Source organism: Peromyscus maniculatus, chromosome 22 (genome assembly GCF_049852395.1).
Source record: "Peromyscus maniculatus bairdii isolate BWxNUB_F1_BW_parent chromosome 22, HU_Pman_BW_mat_3.1, whole genome shotgun sequence".
NCBI classification, from domain to species: Eukaryota; Metazoa; Chordata; class Mammalia; order Rodentia; family Cricetidae; genus Peromyscus; species Peromyscus maniculatus.
In genome coordinates, this window is record NC_134873.1 from 53,338,170 (window position 1) to 53,356,353 (window position 18,184).

The 18,184-nt window shown below is 51.0% G+C and overlaps 1 protein-coding gene across 3 annotated transcripts; it reads left to right on the top strand.

Moving 5' to 3' along the window:
- Nucleotides 1-9: 9 nt before the first annotated feature.
- Abcg8 (ATP binding cassette subfamily G member 8) lies at nt 10-18,009 on the top strand. Of its 3 annotated transcripts, none has more exons than XM_006986515.4 (13): nt 10-248; nt 3,548-3,649; nt 5,466-5,622; nt 8,946-9,184; nt 9,529-9,661; nt 9,748-10,017; nt 12,048-12,210; nt 12,287-12,370; nt 13,335-13,534; nt 14,118-14,194; nt 14,776-15,043; nt 16,001-16,128; nt 16,220-18,009. In XM_006986515.4, exons 1-13 carry the CDS (start codon nt 186-188, stop codon nt 16,355-16,357), a joined length of 2,022 nt encoding a protein of 673 aa, XP_006986577.1. In that variant the 5' UTR covers nt 10-185; the 3' UTR covers nt 16,358-18,009. The 3 variants fall into 3 exon arrangements, with proteins under 3 accessions (XP_006986577.1, XP_015860537.1, XP_006986576.1); XM_016005051.3 differs by having other exon boundaries at nt 37-248; nt 3,536-3,649; XM_006986514.4 differs by having other exon boundaries at nt 37-248; nt 3,545-3,649.
- Nucleotides 18,010-18,184: the final 175 nt, after the last annotated feature.

An 18,184-nucleotide genomic window follows, 5' to 3' on the forward strand; every position in this document is an offset into this window, starting at 1 on the left:
GCGGAACACACAGTGTGTTTCTAGGAGGGCTTGCCAGAGCGAGGGATGCTGGGAGAAAGTCTGCCACAGAGAAGGAGGGCTCAGGTGGCCCGGCTCTAAGGAACAGAGACAGGGAGAGCACTGGCCCAGCCAGTAGCAGGGAAGACCCACAGGAGCCACACAGAGGGGCACAGACATCAGGGGTCATGGCTGAGAAGACCACAGAGGAGACCTGGCTGTGGAATGGGGCCATACGTCAGGATGCTTCGGTGAGTCAGCTTAGCCACCCTGGTCCTGGGGTGGGGTGGGGTGGAACTGACCTTTCTTTCCTACCTTGGGAGTTTTAGCCCTAATTCACCACCTAGACCTCAAGGAGAGTGGAAATGGGCAGCAGGGCCCTGTCTCCTCAATGTTGAGGGGCTGACGGGAGCAGGTTTTCAGGAGCCAGGAGACCTCTGAGGTCACTTCCCCGAGGTTCTTGTGGGTGACTGGGAGTGATGTAGTTTTCCAAGTGACATTCCATCACAGAAACTCCCACAGGCAGAAAAACTAGGGCTTTTCTGAGGGAGCGTTGGCCCATGTGGGTGTCAAGCCAAGAATCTCGGTGGTAGTGGAGACAGAAGCGAGAGAACTTTTATGGGAGCCCCAGAATTTTATGCTTGCAATCTATGAACTGGGAGAGAACGGGAATGAACAGATAGCAGCCAGGTGGCTAGGAAGCAGAGGTCCGAGGCGTCCTTCCTCATTGGCTTGATAAACAGCCTCTGACTGGGGCTCTGAGAGGGCTTTGAAGCAGGAAGCAATATTGGAAGATACCAAGAGGGTCCCCACCCCCCAGCTTCCACATCCCGCCCACTTTTCTAGAGAGAAAAGACAAGAATGAAATGTCCACATCCGACAGGGAGGCCACAGTTCCCTGATCCGGCCGAGGTAGAGTTGGCTGGGATTGACCAATCCAAGCACTACTACCTACCCAATTCTATGGCCACAGCAACAGCCACCTCTGCTGTCTGAAATCCCCACGAGGCAGACACCCACGAGGAAATGACTACCTCTGTCGCTTGGGCTGTCCACGGTCACTTCCCGAGTAGGACAGAAACTCAGTGGTGGCTTTGGCGTCTTCAGCCCTTCAGGTTACCACCACAGCTAAAGAGGCAAAGAATTGTCAGAATCCTGAAGTGTACCCGGGTCCTGCCACTTACAAGTCCCTCCTCCTCTTGGTTCTGTTATTGTAGATGCCCTGTGGTGGTCTGCCGCCGACAACCACAGAGCCTTAGATAAAAACAGTGAGACTGACGTGTCCTGTGCGTCCATACTTAAAAGCTGTTCGGTGGAGCTAAATACTGCCCGGTGGTTTCCACCCTCTCACTTCCACACGTAAATTTAGAAAACGGAAGGCTTCTTGAGGAGCTGGTTTCTGGTCCACGCCACACCCATCCCCTTTTCTGCCCACCCAGGGTCTCACGCTCTATACAGAATTCATACAGGGGCCACACATTCTTCTCCCCCACATTCAAGCCAGGCATTGCCTCTCAGGGCGGCAGGGCCGGTGGTCCACGGGAACAGGGATAGGAAAGCTCGGGCCTCGGTAGAGACAGGTGAGATAATGTTTAGAGGTGTCAACAGAGGGCCAGGAGTGTGCCTTGGGCCAGAGACTTACCCTTTTTGTCCCAGCCAGCCACAGTCCTCCGCACATTTCTCCCTTTTTGTGCCCCCTGAATTTCCGTACTTCTCTGCACTTCTGACTCAGGAATTGAACCAGAAGTTTCTAGGAGGAGTCGTTACACTATAGCCCTGAAGGTGCCGCACTGGTTACCTACAAATAAGCCCGCTTTCGCTTTTTAGGGTGTCACCTGTCACAAATTCAAATGATGTTCTGACAGTCACACTGATTAAAGTGTCAGCTGAGTAGATATTTAAGTATTTGAAAAATATAGAGAATTTGTCAAAACCTCAGGAAGAGTCTAACAAATCCTTCCTGGGTGCCAAGGAAAATATTTTAAAATGGAACAGAAGTCATCCACAAGTCAGACAGGAATTTTTTTTTTTTTCTGGAAGCTGAGTTGTCTGTGTGGCGGGGGTCCATGGGCTCGGGTGACTCAGAGTAGCGAGCTGGGCACTGCTCAACTCCATCCCTCTGTCCATCCCTAGTCCCTCCAAACGCAGGGATCTTCCTGTCTCCCAAGTCACAACAGCACAGTAACTTGAGAACTCACCACCAACACACCAGACATGCCTGGCGCTCCTCCCTCAGCAGCTGCCCTGCCCCTGAATCCAGCAGAAACTTCGCGTCTGCAGGAGCATCTTTAGGACTAATTCCTGTCTGATATAAATCCACTAAGATCTCTCCCGAAGATAATTGACTTAAAAACAAGAAAACCTAGGGACTGGGGATGTGACTCTGTCCCTCCAGTGCTTGGCCTAGCATGCTTCACACCGTGGATTTGGTTACTCCACACAGAAAAACCAAAAGGCAATCCCATTCCAGCTCTACTGCAGAGAGCAGCATCATATTACCAGTGCAGAAAGCGGTAGGCGAGGGGATGGAGGGTGGTCAGATATTGGGCATTAAAATGAGATGGGAGACTATGCTCTGAAGCGCATTGGGGTGATCATAGTTTACGCTATTATTAGTGTTTTTATATATAAACATCAGAGAACGAGGCTGGAGAGGTGGCCGAGACGTTAAGAGCACTTGCTGCTCTTGCAGAGGACACGGGTTCAAGTCCCATCACACACAGAATGGTTTATAACTGTCCGTAACTCCAGGTCCAGAGGACCCAATGACCTCTTCTGACCTCTGAGGGTACATATGCGGTGCACATATATACACACAGGCAAACACTCACACACAAAATAAAATTTAAAAAAAATTAAATTTCAGTATAGATGACCAGAAGAGAAGAATGTGACGGTTTCCAACGTGAAGAAATGATACATGGAGGAGAGGGAGGTGCCGAGTACCCCATTTGGCCATTACATGTTGAATACATGTATTAAACGATCACACGGAGAATTCATATATATGCCACCTCAACAATTACAGAGGCGTAGCCATTGTGGGGATGAGGGCTTCCTCTGAAATGTCACCCAAAGGATATTCAAGGGCTTTGTGTCCCCAAACCCCTTATCAACATAAGATGGGTGACATCTTCACAGATTCTCTGGGTCAGCCCGCCAATGGATGTCTCTCTCTCTCATGGTGCATCTGTTTGGCCGTAGGTGATATTAGGCCAGGTACGGGAAGTGAACGTCTAAGATGGCTTTACTGGCTCCCAGCTCACTGGAGTCTGGAGAGGCATTCTTCTTAAACTGTGGATTCAGGTGCATCAGCCCGAGGCTGAGGGTCTCTGAGGCTGCAACTGCCCTCCTGGAAGGAGATGTACCCCCATCAGTGTTCCCGTTTTTCTCAGAGCCCTGAGGTGCCGCTTACACGACCCCACCTCCTGTCAGTGTGGGATCTCGACCCCACTGCCAGCGGCTGCCTGTGCCGCTCAGGTCCCTCCTCTGTCTTCCGTGTCCTCAGCTGCCTCTGAAGGGGCCCCTCACCTGTCAGGTCTCCCAGCAGGGCCTCCAGGACAGCTTGTTCTCCTCCGAAAGTGACAACAGCCTGTACTTCACCTACAGTGGCCAGTCCAACACTCTGGAGGTCAGAGACCTCACCTACCAGGTAGGGGGCACACGCCTGAGTGGAGGGGAGAAGAGTGGGCGGGATATTCGGGGGAAGGAGGGGGGAGCCCACTCTGTAAGTCTGACCCCAGGGACAAAACTCTGTCTACCCTGGTGCAAGCTTACCTGCAGGGAGAGTGGGGGAGAGGTGGAGCCCCCTGGGAAGACGTTAAGGTTCACCATGAAGGCCTGTAGGGAATGTCTCTGGAACTTGTAACTTTAAAATTTGAAATCACTCTAAACATATATGTGTGTGTGTTTATCATATGTACATAATATATGTGTGTTTATATATAATGTACATATGACATAGCTATATTGTATATGTGCTATTATATGTGATATATGTAAATATATTATAGATAGATAGATGATAAACAGATGATAGATTGATAGATAAACAGATAGATGATAGATAGATAGATAGATAGATAGATAGATAGATAGATAGATAGATAGATAGATGGACAGACAGACAGGCAGGCAGATAGATATCAAAGGGGCTGGGGTGGTGGCCCTCTCAGTAAAGTGCCTGAGGCAGGAGTGTGAGGGCTGAGCTCAGATCTCCAGAACCCATAGAAGAAAATCTAGCCTGGGTGGCCCATGTCTGCAGCCCCAGAGCCAAGTGGACCCATAGATCTCATTCAATTGTTCCAGGTTCAGCAAGAGACCAGGTCTCAAAAGTAAGGTAGAAACAATTGTGGAAGACAGTACCATTCATCTCTGGCTTCCACACACATATGTGCAAGGTGCATTTTGCACCCACATGTGCATGTACATACCTGTAGAAAACACACATAGCAAAACACAGTGCTTCCACATACCCTGTCTGTCTGGCTTCCTTCGAAGTCAACATCTTGTGAACGACATTGTAATTACCAAAACTAAGAAACTAACAACAGGCTCTTAACTAAACGACAGGGTTTATTGAAATTCCATCCTTTTACATGTGTCTGTCTATCTATCTATCTATCTATCTATCTATCTATCTATCTATCTATCTGTCTGTCTGTCTGTCTGTCTGTCTGTCTATCTATCTATCTATCTATCATCTATCTATCTATGTATCATCTATCTATCTATCTATCTACCTATCATCTATCTATCTACCTATATATGGTCTATTTTTGTTTGTTTGTTTTTTTTGTTTTTGTTTTTTGAGACAGGGTTTCTCTGTGTAGCTTTGCTGGTCTATTTTTATAAACTGTGTTTATGCAAATAAAACATCCTGAGTGAAAAGGCCCCCATGGGGAGGGTCTCAGGAATGCCCTTGTCAGAATTCAATGACCCCCACTTCCCCAGGGGTAGACTGCTTACTGCCCAAGGGCGATGGTGAACTGCAGAGCACCAAGCCAGCCTTTTTGTGGGTGTGGGCTTACAGTAAAGGAACGAGCCACTTTGGAACATCTGCTCTGCCACGCACTGTAAACTGTGTGAGCTCGAGTCAATTCCTTAAGTGCTTTGAACTTGGTCTGTAAAACAGACGCTGATAGTACCCACGCCATATGCTTGCAATGAACGGTAGGTGAGATAAATGATGGACAGTGATCACTGTCATGTCTTGCAGGAGATAAACACTTACTGTTTGGCTGCTGGTTCATATGCTTTCTGGTCCCCTTAACTCTAGACTTGAACCAGATAGTGGGGCCTCACTGCCATGTTTGGTAAGATCTGGGTGCCTCAAGACCTATCATGTCACGGAAGCAGGGTGTCCCCTGAGAGAGGAGTTATGCAAGATGCAGGAGAGCTGAACAGAAGCTGTTGAAGCCCTCTGAACCATTCTGCTTCCCAAGGACTCTGCTAACATTTCCCCACAGGTGGACATCGCCTCTCAGGTGCCTTGGTTTGAGCAGCTGGCTCAGTTCAAGATCCCTTGGAGGTCTCACAGCAACCAAGACTCCTGTGATCTGGGCATCCAGAATCTGAGCTTCAAAGTGAGGAGTGGGCAGATGCTGGCCATCATAGGCAGCTCAGGTACCAACAGAGGCAGTCGTGGGCAATGGCTTTTCTCCCCTCAGACACAGAACAGTCTTTGGTCATGGGTCCTGCTTGCAGAACTCTGGGACAGAGTAAAACGGCAGAGTGGCTGAGAACACAGACAGATGTAGGCTCAAATGTCGCTTCCTGCACCCACTGACTCCTGGGTGTTGCTGCTATTGTGAACCTGAGTGTGACTGTGACCCACCTGAAGCTGCGGCCGTGGTGTCCACCTCCTGCTAACACTGGACTAAGACAATACACAGGCGGCTTCAGAACACGCTGTTCCTCCACAGGCAGACTCAGGTCATGGACAGACAATGACTCGGCAGGGCCCAGACACCATTGACCCTTCCACAGTCCCAGCATAACCTTCAACCACCTGCAAAAAGCCAGATCCTTGGGGGTGTCTCAGGCAACCACTTTCACAGGTCAAATCTGAGGTTATAGAACCTCACAGGTGTGAGGGGCTTGCTTGGAGAACAGTACATTTTCCTTATTACATTCTGCCTTACTCCCTTCCTGTTTGGAAGCAATTTAGGGAGATTTTCAAATCTCCTGGTCCTCCATACTTCTAGAGTGTTCTTTGTGTGCATGCATGTACACACACACACACACACACACACATGCATGTACGTGCACATGCATGCACCCACATTCATTTGACAGGTGAGAACACTAAACTAAAAAAGCCTAGTGAGTCTCCTAAAGACCCATTTTAACTAGACTTGTGTCTTGCATTTGTGATTGGTTCTTCCTGGGACTCCTTTACACAGTATTAGAGAGAGTACTTTATACTTTTTCATTAATCATTTCCAGGAGGAAAGATTACTCAACACTTTGAACATCTGTTCCAAACTTTTACACTCTTCTGATAGAGTTGTTTACTGTCTAACCAAAGATCAAATAAGCTACGGTATGCAAGCGCACTTTGTAACTGAAACAACATGCACACTCATTCACTCCTCTCATCCTGGCCCTGACCCTGCTCTGTGGTGCTGCTCTAAACAAGAGAGAGAAAGGTGTTTTGACTTATCATGTCTGGTAGCTTTTCTTGTATCTGTCTTGTTTGGCCCTCCAGGAGACACATGGGTCATTACTCCGAATATTGGTGAATACTTGGTCTGTGACGCTCTAGCCAGCAGCATCCCTGGTCTGTATGACACTCTCACCAGCAGCAGCCTGATTTTTCATAAGGAAGGTGAAGTTCAGAGAGCCTGAGCAGGAATCACACTGAATAATGTCCAGCTTCATTGCTTGGCCTCTAGATCACTTGACTGAAATTGTTAAATCTTTCTTAGAAGGATTTATGCACTATGTTTCCAGTGACTTTAAACACTTTCATTAGTGTAACACACAGAGAATATGAATCTGCGTACTAGCCATAATAATAATTTTTAAATGATTCTAAAAAAAAATGAGCTCCAAGCATTTACCTTGTTCTGTAGAATCAACCATACAGAAGTCCCTGGTGAGGCGACGGCAGCCACATTATAAAGCTCTTGAATGCCATGACTCTTTAGAGAACATTTGCCCTAATGCACCAGGCACCCTCTGCTGGAAAGGCTGCCTCTGTCTTTTGCCACAGTTTTGCTTAGGAAATATGATCTTCCTGCCCTCTGACTGGGGATCCCCTGGTACCCGGAAATGCTGGCACAGGCCCCTGCCCTCCCTGCAGAGCCTAGAGTCAATGTCTGAGGCTGAACAGGGAGCAGGGCTGAGGCCTGTCTCTCTGGTTCCTTGTGGGGATGTTTCGTTCAAATTGAACTTTTCGGGAAGCCTAAATGGGGCACACCCAGCAGGCAGCTGACAAGCTGCTCCCACTCCAAGCCCCTGGACAGTGAGCAAGAGGATCATATGCAAAGGTCTCTGGGCTCTAGGATTTTGCAGGCAGCATGTGACATGTGCCAAGGAGGACTTGTTATATACTGTCTATAGGCATTTGCCTTGTTTACAAAAGAAAAAGAAAAGTTATTAATTCCATAAAAGACCCCACTGTGAGGAAACCCAAACCTTTCCTGGGAGACCCAGGCGGAATGTCTGCAGCTCAGTGACAGGAGGGTGTTTGCCAAGCTTGAGGCAGGTTCATGTCATAGTTTTAAAATAGTCATAGGAGTGCCAGGTGGTGGTGTGACATGCCTTTAATTCCAGCACTTAGGAGACAGAGTCAGTAGGAGTGCCAGGTGGTGGTGTGACATGCCTTTAATTCCAGCACTTAGGAGACAGAGTCAGGCAGATCTCTGTATTTGAGCTAGCCTGGTCTACAGAGTGAGTTTCAGGACAGCTAGGGCTACACAGTGAGACCCCGTCACAAAACGACAACCATGAAATTAGTTCTGGGAATGAAAACCTCATCAAATGCTTTTGGAGACTAGATCCAATATGATGCTCTCTTCTCCAAATTAATACACATTAATATGTTGTTCAGAAGTGAATGAAGGAATAATTTTCCTTTTTTTAAGGCAGAGGAAAAAAAGACATTGATTTTAAAAACAAGAAAGGGCTATAGATACATTTGGAGACTATGCATTAGGCTATGCTTGAAAATGATATCCTATCTATTACTCGCCTATTATTTTCCCCTTATACTTCTCAAAGTAGATTATAGTCTTGGGGGTTTTTGTGTTTGTTTGTTTGTTTGTTTGTTTGTTTGTTTGTTTGTTTGTTTTTCTCGAGGCAGGGTTTCTCTGCATAGCCCTGATTGTCCTGGAGTTTGCTCTGCAGATCAGGCTGGCCTCCAACTCAAAGATCCACAGGCCTCTGCCTCCCAAGTGCTGGAATTAAAGGCGTGCGCCACCATCACCATGATACGATGTAGTTTTGAATTCTTCAAAGACAGGCTATGAACATTTCAAATTAGTCATTTCCACAAAGCCACTTTGGAGCCAAAATGATGATGAATGATGAGATGCTGCCAAGGGTTTTTTTTCAGCCAAAAAAAAAAAAAATGCTATGCTTTGCGGTGTAATTAGCCCCAGCCTTGCTTGGGAGAAAGCCATTGGTTTGCAACTTGGGAGCAGGAGTGGGGGGGTTGGGGGAGATGCACCAGGCTTGTAGCAGTTGGGACTCCAGCCTTCTTCTATCTGACACCTCATTGTCAGCGTGTCCCCGATCACTCAAGTTAACTGTAGAAGAGAAACCTAAGGTGCACCTGCTGGACTGTCCTGTGCAACCTAGTAACAGTGTCCATTTGCCCGGAGCTTGGTTGCTTCTGTGAAGCAGTCTTGGTGCTTGGAGAGAGTGTGGGGGGGATGATGGTAGCTGGCAGGCAGGCTGGCCCCCCAGAACCTCTGCCCTCAGGGATGTCTCTGGCTTTGCAGGCTGTGGGCGAGACTCACTCCTAGACGTGATCACAGGCAGAGACCATGGTGGCAAGATGAAATCAGGACAAATCTGGATCAACGGGCAACCCAGCACGCCGCAGCTGATAAGGAAGAGTGTGGCCCACGTGCGCCAGCATGACCAGCTGCTCCCCAACCTGACGGTCAGAGAGACCCTGGCTTTCGTGGCCCAGATGCGCCTGCCCAGGAGCTTCTCTCAGGCCCAGCGTGACAAAAGGGTAAACCACTTGGCCGGTCGGTGATCCCTGGTGTCTGAGACGGCCCTGCTTTGCCAGAAGACCCGGCCAAGCTGGAATTTAACCAACCCACCTCACACGCCAATGTACTTAGCCCCATGGGTTCCCTTCCGGGACCTGGTCAAGTGGGTGATAAGTGTGCGTTTATCTGTGTAGGAGTTTTCGGGGTGCTTCATGTGAGTGGAGGCTCAATTATCTGGCCTCTAGTACCCAGTCTGGTTACCAATCGACCACCTGGGCTCTGCAGGGTGAACCTAGGGACATAACGGGGGGTGGGGGGGGGAATACTCCCAAGGAAGCCTGGATGCTAAGCCTGTCGCCCTCAGGTAGAGGACGTGATTGCGGAGCTGAGGCTGAGGCAGTGTGCCAACACCCGCGTGGGTAACACATATGTGCGTGGGGTGTCTGGGGGCGAGCGCCGGAGAGTGAGCATCGGGGTGCAGCTTCTGTGGAACCCAGGTGAGGGCTGGAAGCCTGAGGGGAGGGGGCCCTGGACGGCATCCGGCATCCTGCCTGTCACGGGGCTCACCGTGCGATGTCCCCAGGAATCCTCATTCTGGACGAGCCCACTTCCGGCCTTGACAGCTTCACGGCCCACAACCTGGTGAGAACGCTGTCCCGCCTGGCCAAGGGCAACAGGCTGGTGCTCATCTCCCTCCACCAGCCCCGCTCTGACATCTTCAGGCTGTTTGACCTGGTCCTTCTGATGACATCTGGCACCCCGATCTACCTGGGGGCCGCGCATCACATGGTGCAGTACTTCACGGAGATCGGCTACCCTTGTCCTCGCTACAGCAACCCCGCCGACTTCTACGGTGAGTGAGCCAGGCCAGGGGCCTGCAACCTGGTGCACAGCCACTGGCCGGCACCCCTCCCCGAAGCCAAACAGAGGAAAACGACAACAAGCGAACAAAATTAAAAAGACGGGGAATACTTACTGGAAAGATGTAGGGGAGACACTGTTACACGTGCCTCAGGGGAGGAGGAGCCGGGACAGAGTGGCAGCATGCAAAGGGGAAACTGGTCAGCTTTCCAGGATCAAATGCAACGTGTGAATGAATACAGCAATCTTCTGACAAGTTGCCCCTCTGTGCAGGACAGGTTAGGAATGGGTAGAAGTTTGCAGATGGGTGGGTGGGGGAATAGTCCAGGAAGTCTTGGATCAGGTTGTACAGTTGCGGTCTTCATGCAGTCTGCAGGAAACTATACATACGTACACATACAGACACAGACACACAGACACACACACACACACACACACACACACCCTTGTGGTCCACAGAGGCAGATAACATAGGAAGAGGGGCCCAGGGCAGGGCCAGGGACAGACTGCCTGACTGGTCACTGCCTTACCTTTCTTGGGGGTCCCAGGCACTCAATAGTCCATGAAGAACACCATGAACCTCTTCGTTCACGGGGAGCAATGACCTTTTCAGGACACTGGCCTATAACACCCCCTCAAGAGTACTGAGGAATAGCCTGGGTGCTGAGCAAGTGACCAACTGTCCCCGAGCCTGGGGAGGCAGCGGCTCTAACCAGTCCCCTAGGTGACCAAGAACCCCAGGTTCTTCCTAGGATGGCAAAGTGCCCACCCTCACGGGATCTGCAAAGTCAGCTCTGTCTTTGTGTATGACCCGAGGAACCTCACCCCGGCCTCCTATGCTCCAGCGTGGCCGTGCGGGCAGAACCGGGGCTCCCGCAGGTGTGCCTGGCCCTCAGCCGTGCCACCCACACGGCCATCCCAGCATCCTCGGCGACCCAGGAGGAAAGGCCACGCTCCTGGCTCCCTGCCCTGCCCTGTGAACTCATGCGCTCTGTGAACTGCCACAGAGGTCGCCTCTCCTCCCCATGCTCTGTTTGCCATCCTGACTTCCTGCCCATGTGTCACGCTCTGTCCAATGTCCTCAGATAAGGGGGCAGTGGACAGCTGCCAACCGGGATACCAGGGGAAGTTTGAAGTGAGTCTGGGAGGGCTGCCCCAGACCTCCCGCAGTGCCCAATGGGAGACTTGAAGACTTCTTCTGTATTGTTTGGGAGAATAGGGATAGGGTCCTTGTCTACTAGGCTGGAGGCAGGCGGCTGTCGTTAATCTAGGATGCGGGAGCTGCTCACATGGAGCCCAGGGTGCCCAGCAAACGTATTTGAGCTATAGCCTGCACCGAGGGAACCTGTGTGGCTCCTATGTCCCTCAGTGTCATCTTGTGATGGACAATGAATGCAGAAGCGGAAAATGGTGAAGAGGAGATCCCAGCCATGCAGAGTCCTGGAGTCTCCCGGGGATAGGACGGTCCTGGCTGTGACTGGTGGACCTGGCTCTTTCTGGCACTTCAGGGACATTGGAGGGAGGGGGAGGGCTGCAGGGTGGGACTGCCACATGCAGGGTGGCATCTTCTCAGATTCAGAAGGTCGCTTTCCCAGTGACCTGGCTCCCCAACTGGGTAGGTTGCCCTAGACCCTCCTGGGGCAAAGCTTTAGCATGGGCAGTGTGAGCAGAGTACTTGGCTGGTCCACAGCACCCTGGCCACTTGGGAGGTCAAATTATAAATTCACAGTGACAGGCAAATAGATTTATACAGCTGGAGTGAGAACTATCATATACCCTGAGGGCAGCTGGCCACTCTAGGAATACCCCTGGGATGAGTCTGGGGGTGGGGCTGGGGGGCTGGAGCCAGGGCCTCTGCTATTGGCCACTTCCTGATCTATGGCATCGGCCTATATGGTCAGAGCAAAGGAACCAGGTCTCTCTGCGTCTCTGCTCTGACCATTGCCTCATAGCGCCTTCTCTGAGGGTGGGAAGAGCTGCCAGGGACCACGTTGCCTATGGCCCTGCATCTTCTGCTTACAGTGGACTTGACTAGCATTGACAGACGCAGCAAAGAACAGGAAGAGGCCACCATGGAAAAGGCTCGGTCACTTGCAGCCCTGTTTCTAGAAAAAGTGCAAGGCTTCGATGACTTCCTGTGGAAAGCCGAGACAAAGGAACTCCCCACGGGTACCTATGCAGTCAGGTACAGTGGGTCCACTGCCAGAGTGGGATGCCCCCTGTGGTGGGCCCCCCTAAACTGACCACACGCTGTTTCCCAGAAACCAGACCCTCTCACAGGACGTGGATGGTGGGGCTGCTGCAAAGCTGCCCGGGATGATACAACAGTTTACCACTCTGATCCGGTAAATCTCTCTCTCTCTCTCTCTCTCTCTCTCTCTCTCTCTCTCTCTCTCTCTCTCTCTCTCTCTCTCTCTCTGTCTCTCTCTCTGTCTCTCTCTCTCTCTCCTCTTTTGTCTCCCTGCTTCCCCATGCCTCTGGGTATCAAAGTAAACCATTCATACACAAGGGGAATTCAAGGGAGGGAGCAAGCAGTGAAATTGTTTGAAAGCCAGCATCCCTAGGACCAGCCTAACCCTCCCGTGACACGGAGCGCTCCTGATAATCTTAATCTCGAAACAAAAAGAAAATCATGTTAGTGGTAATCGTTATGGAAACCACCACGTAAGAAACTCAGACCCGGGAAGGGCAGCGTTCCTACTGTGTACCCCGCTCAATGAAAGCTAGGTACACCCGCCACACCCGTCTTTCTGGGGGGTCTGCGCCGACAGAGATATGGGAGCAGGCTCGTGAATTCAAACCAAGAGCTGTGTTCTGCTCCTCTCCGATTAGAGTCCTGTGGTTTAGCCATTTAGTCCAGTCTGTTTGGATGGCCTCTTCATTTAGGAGTGTTCACCATTACAAGACACACGGTGGCCAGCATCTTTACGATGTATCTGATTTTTTCCCTGTAAGCAAACTCATCACTGATGATAAAAAGTAATCATTCGCTGTGTGTGGTGGTGCATGTCTGAAATGCCAGAAATGGGGAGGAGATGAGGCAAGGGGATCTCCAGTTCGAGGCCACCCTGGGCTTTCTAACCACAGACCCTGACTGAAAACCCAAACAAGAAAGACACCCCCAAACAATAATCATATATCCAGTACCCACCCTGACAGTTTTCTTACTTGTCATAGACATTCGATGTTGGGTATTACAGCCCACATTTTACATTTGAGGACATAAGTTTTCTGGAAATGACATGACGTCACAGAGCTTTGTATGTTGTTCCTTTGACAGACTTTTTTTTTTCCTTTCTCTTCTTAAAGTCGTCAGATTTCCAATGACTTCCGAGACCTGCCCACCCTGTTCATCCACGGGGCGGAAGCCTGCCTGATGTCCCTCATCATTGGGTTCCTTTACTACGGCCATGATGTCAAGCCGCTCTCCTTCGTGGACACATCAGCCCTCCTGTTCATGATAGGAGCACTTATACCTTTCAACGTCATTCTGGATGTCATCTCCAAATGTGAGTGTCACCTGCTCTTCCCAGCCGGGCTGTGGGGCAGCTGGACACAGGAACATCGGCAGCCACACAGGGGACTTCAGCCTCCCCCTGTGCTGGTCTGAGGCTGACCCCTGTGTCTCTCCCAGCACCTTGGGACAGTGGCTTTATGGAAACACTTCATCATGCTTGTGTAACAAGTGAGGCAATTGTTTTAAAAGTTTGCACATTAATAGGAGCATGCAATGAAAGCAAATCATGGAGTCTTAGCTGTTCCCATCCAAACAGGATGTATGCTTGGCAGCGACCTGCTGAGATACCTGGAGAGCCTGTGGAACACCTGGAAAGGCTCCACCATGCTTACAATTAACAAAGCGTATGAACAAAGTATAGAAAGTATAACCACTCCCCTCCCCCAGTGCCGGGGATCGAACCTATAACTTTGTGCATGCTAGACAAGGGTTTTGCCATTGAATAACACACCAGCTTCGTATCAGCGTTTTCAATGGTACTGTGAGAGATGAATGACATCCTGAGGTGCAGCGTCAGTAATGCTCTATCTAGATGATTCTCACTCTTTCGTTTCCTTCTCCTCCCCCATCTTTAGGTCATTCAGAGAGATCGATGCTGTATCACGAGCTGGAAGATGGGCTGTATACTGCTGGTCCATATTTCTTTGCCAAGGTCAGGGCTGAGGGCAAGGGTTGTGGGGCAGGGCGGGGTGCAGATGCTGCACGGAAGGGTTCTGTGGAAAACACTCGGCCGTGCATTCTCTGTGGCTGCAGATACCGAATTCTCTAGAAGAGTCTCAGAGAATTGCTAGTCATTACATGACCCACAGGAAGGCCGGGACTGAGAAGCAGAAATGATACTTTTCTGGGCAGCCAGAACCAAGAGAGAAAGAAGTGGGCGGCACCGAGAGGTTCTTTCCGTCTCCAGAGCCGCTGAGCAAGCCAGGCAGGCGTTTCCAAAAAAGTGGCTCAGAGAGGTTCTCTGACCCCCGTAAAGCTGCCAGGTCTGGACAGGAAGGGTGGGGAATCGAGCCAGGTCTTAGCACAGCATAGACCAGCTCCCTCCACGGAGCACAGCTCTGAAGTGGTCCTGCAGTGGAAGCCCAGGGTCAGGTTCATCGGTCTTACCTGCCACCTCCTCCTCCACCCAGGAGGAACCCTGGCATCCCGGGAGCTGCCACTCCTTAAAACACCTTCCGATGATAGCAAACCCGGGTGTTGGCCCCATCCCCCGGCAAAGGCTGTGCTTCGCAGGTCCTGGGCGAATTGCCGGAGCACTGTGCCTACGTCATCATCTACGGGATGCCCATCTACTGGCTGACCAACCTGCGGCCGGTGGCGGAGCTCTTCTTCCTGCACTTCCTGCTCCTGTGGCTGGTCGTCTTCTGCTGCAGGACCATGGCCCTGGCTGCCTCCGCCATGCTGCCCACCTTCCACATGTCCTCCTTCTTCTGCAACGCCTTCTACAACTCCTTCTACCTCACCGCGGGCTTCATGATAAACCTGGACAACCTGTGGATAGGTGCGGCCTGCTCCCCTCTGCCTGACCAAGAGTCTGTGGGCCTCTACGGCTGGGTCAGTCCTCAGCTAGAGGTGGAAGGTTCATCGTTAGGTATCTCTCCATGCCTCTACCGGCCGCACTGCAGGCTGTGGGACAGACGACCCCTCCTCACAGCCTTCGCACATACCCAGAAGTCACCCCGACTCCCTCCCTCACCACACCCACCAGTGATCACAACCCTGGCCCTCATCATTGAGCCCCAGGCCACCATAATAGTCTAGTCTCTCGGTGGCCTTCTCAGAGTGAGCTTTCTGAGGGACAAGTTCCTGTCCCTCCTTTGTTCAAAGCCTCTCAGAGCTACTGGCTCCCTGATGTTCTTTGTCCCCCGGAACCCCCAACTCCTGTGAAGCCTCCAGCATCTCTCTACCTTCTCTCTGTGGAGCCTATGGGGCCTCTTTCCTGCATTCACCATTGCCCATCACTGTCTCCTCAGCCAGCCTTTCCTGACACCTGGGCAGGGCTTGCAGCTTCCTCCTCTCCCAGCAGGGTGCTCCCCAGGGTCAGGATCCTCCTCCTCTCCCAGCAGAGTGCTCCCCAGGGTCAGAGTACTCCTCTCCCAGCAGGGTGCTCCCCAGTTTCAGGGTCCTCCTCTCCCAGCAGAGTGCTCCCCAGGCTCAGGGTCTCTGGTGTGGGGTTGGCTGAGCGTATGCAGCATAATGAAATGACTGTAGGGGCTATGAAATTGGTAGGGATCAAGCATGGGAGTCAGCCCTCCTTGGCCTCCCCAGCACAGTCCCCAGCCACAGACGTTACTCCTTTGCCCCGTATCTGTTTTGTCCCTTGGTCCTCAGAGGACTCTTCTCCTGGCCCCAGCCAGCATGACTCCTCTCTCTGGGAGCGGCTGGAAACTTAGGCAGGGCAGCCAGACGTGGCAGCAGCGACCATGTGTGCGAATAACCAAGCTCTTGCCGTCTTCAGTACCTTCGTGGATTTCCAAGCTGTCCTTCCTCCGCTGGTGTTTCTCGGGGCTGATGCAGATCCAGTTTAACGGATACCCTTACACGGTGCAGATCGGCAACATCACCTTCACAGTCCCCGGAGATGAGGTGAGCAGTGAAGGCTGGGAATTCTCACTTCAAGGGCTGCTGAGGGCGCAGCATCCTTGGGAGCTAGCTCACCAAGCATCTGTGTCCGCAGTTGGTGGCAGTCATGGACCTGAACTCGCACCCACTCTACGCCATCTACCTCATTGTCATTGGCATCAGCTGTGGCTTCCTGTTCCTCTACTATCTGTCCTTGAAGTTCATCAAACAGAAGTCAATTCAAGACTGGTGATGCTCATCCAGGCTTGCTCCTGCTGGTGGGACCCTTCTCCCAGGGCTGGCTGCCTCCCGTGGAGCCCTCTTGACGCCACTAAGGACAAAGATCATAGAGCTCAGCAGCAGCCGCCTCTTGGTGCTGCAGTGGCACAGGTCAGCCACAGGATGGCAGTAGAATAAAGACAGTTGAAAGGGATTTCTGCTCACTGGCCTGGGCTTGTGACAGGAAAAAACAAAACAAAAACCGGGACTTGGTGCACCTGCAAAGTTGCTCATTTATTTCCGTTGGTTATGTCTTTATACAAGCAACCCACTTTAGATATAAATTGAGTAGCCAGGCCATGCAGAAATTTCTGGAACCCAGAGAGAATGTTGTTTTAATAGCAAAATGTTGGGTTTTATCTCCCCCAGTCCTCATATCCTGTGTTGATCCGCTCCCACTACAGAAGGTGACCTAAAACAGACTAGCGAGAAGTTATTTCTTATCTCTGTGTGGATCCACAGACTCCAAACCCCAAAGCTGAACAACTAAGAGTTTATTGAGCATCTCCACGGTAGGTACGGTATAAAGCATGGCATATGGCTATTGTCACTTGTTCTCAGAACAACCCACGGATGTAAGCAGCATCCTGTTTTATAGGTGAGGTCCCTGAGGCAAAGACATATTCAGTTGTCTTGGCTTACATGGTTGCTTTGTGGTGGAATCAAAAAGATCTTGAGGTCTTTGGGAGTTAGAGAGCAAAAGACCAGGCCTGAGATACCGGCATTGGAGTTCAAGAAGCTTCTAGAAACAGTTTGGAGAGGTTGTGCCAGTCCAGGCAAGCCTCAGAGTTGCATCCCACTGTCTGGGTCTCAGAATTAGCCTTGAACCTCTCTTAATGGCCAGAGGATGGATTGCTTGCTCACCCGGGTTATATGCTTCCGGCCTGTGCTGAGGACCATTTGGCTCAAAGCACAGAGATGGGAGGCGGTTGTTCCCAGACAAAAACCAGAGTCTGGCACTGAAAGGAACAGTGAGGAGGGTGTTTGGGGCCAAGAGAGATGTTCTCCACCAATTCCCCAGATCCCATGTCCAGTGTGGTCCCTGGCCAGCAATAGGGTATCACTGGGTGCACATGAGGTAGGCGAAATCCCAGGGCTGCCCAGACTCACGGACTCAGCATCCGTGTGTTCAGACTACCCTATGACGTAAGCGCAGACCCCAGTGTGAGCAACTGTCCTTCCCAGCACCCACTAGACTCACGGAGCTCACACAGCCCCATTGCCACCGTTCAGGGAACAGATGCCACTTAAGATCCAGAAAGCGATCCACAGTGCCCTCCTCGCCCAGGGAGAGTCCAGGGCATCGTCTCTTTAGTTCCTTTCAGTTTGGAATGCTCCTCAATGCTCCTGACTCTGGGGTAGCTTTGAATTTGGGTTTATCTGGTGTATTTCATGATTAAATCTAGGCCAGGCACCTTTGGTTGGAATATCCAGAAATGACACCCCCCCTCCGGCAACCAAATGTGTCCCATCAAGTGGCACATGGTTTCCACTTGTCCTATGCCGATGTTCACTTGGATCGGTTGATGGAAGGCATGTCTGTCTGTCTGTCTGTCAGACTCCTACACATTCACTATGTTCTCTCTGCCATAACGAATAAACCTTTTGCATGCCAGTGCCTAGGAACTATTTATCGCTCACTCCTCATCAAACTTTCCATTTACTTACCGAGTTATTGGTATAAACTATATACTTGTGGAATCCCATTTTAGTCTAGCAAGCTATAATCCATTGCTATCACTAATTTGATGCTCCGGCTGTCCCTGATTCGGCCAGTGGAAAGCTCAGGCTGGCTTCTGCA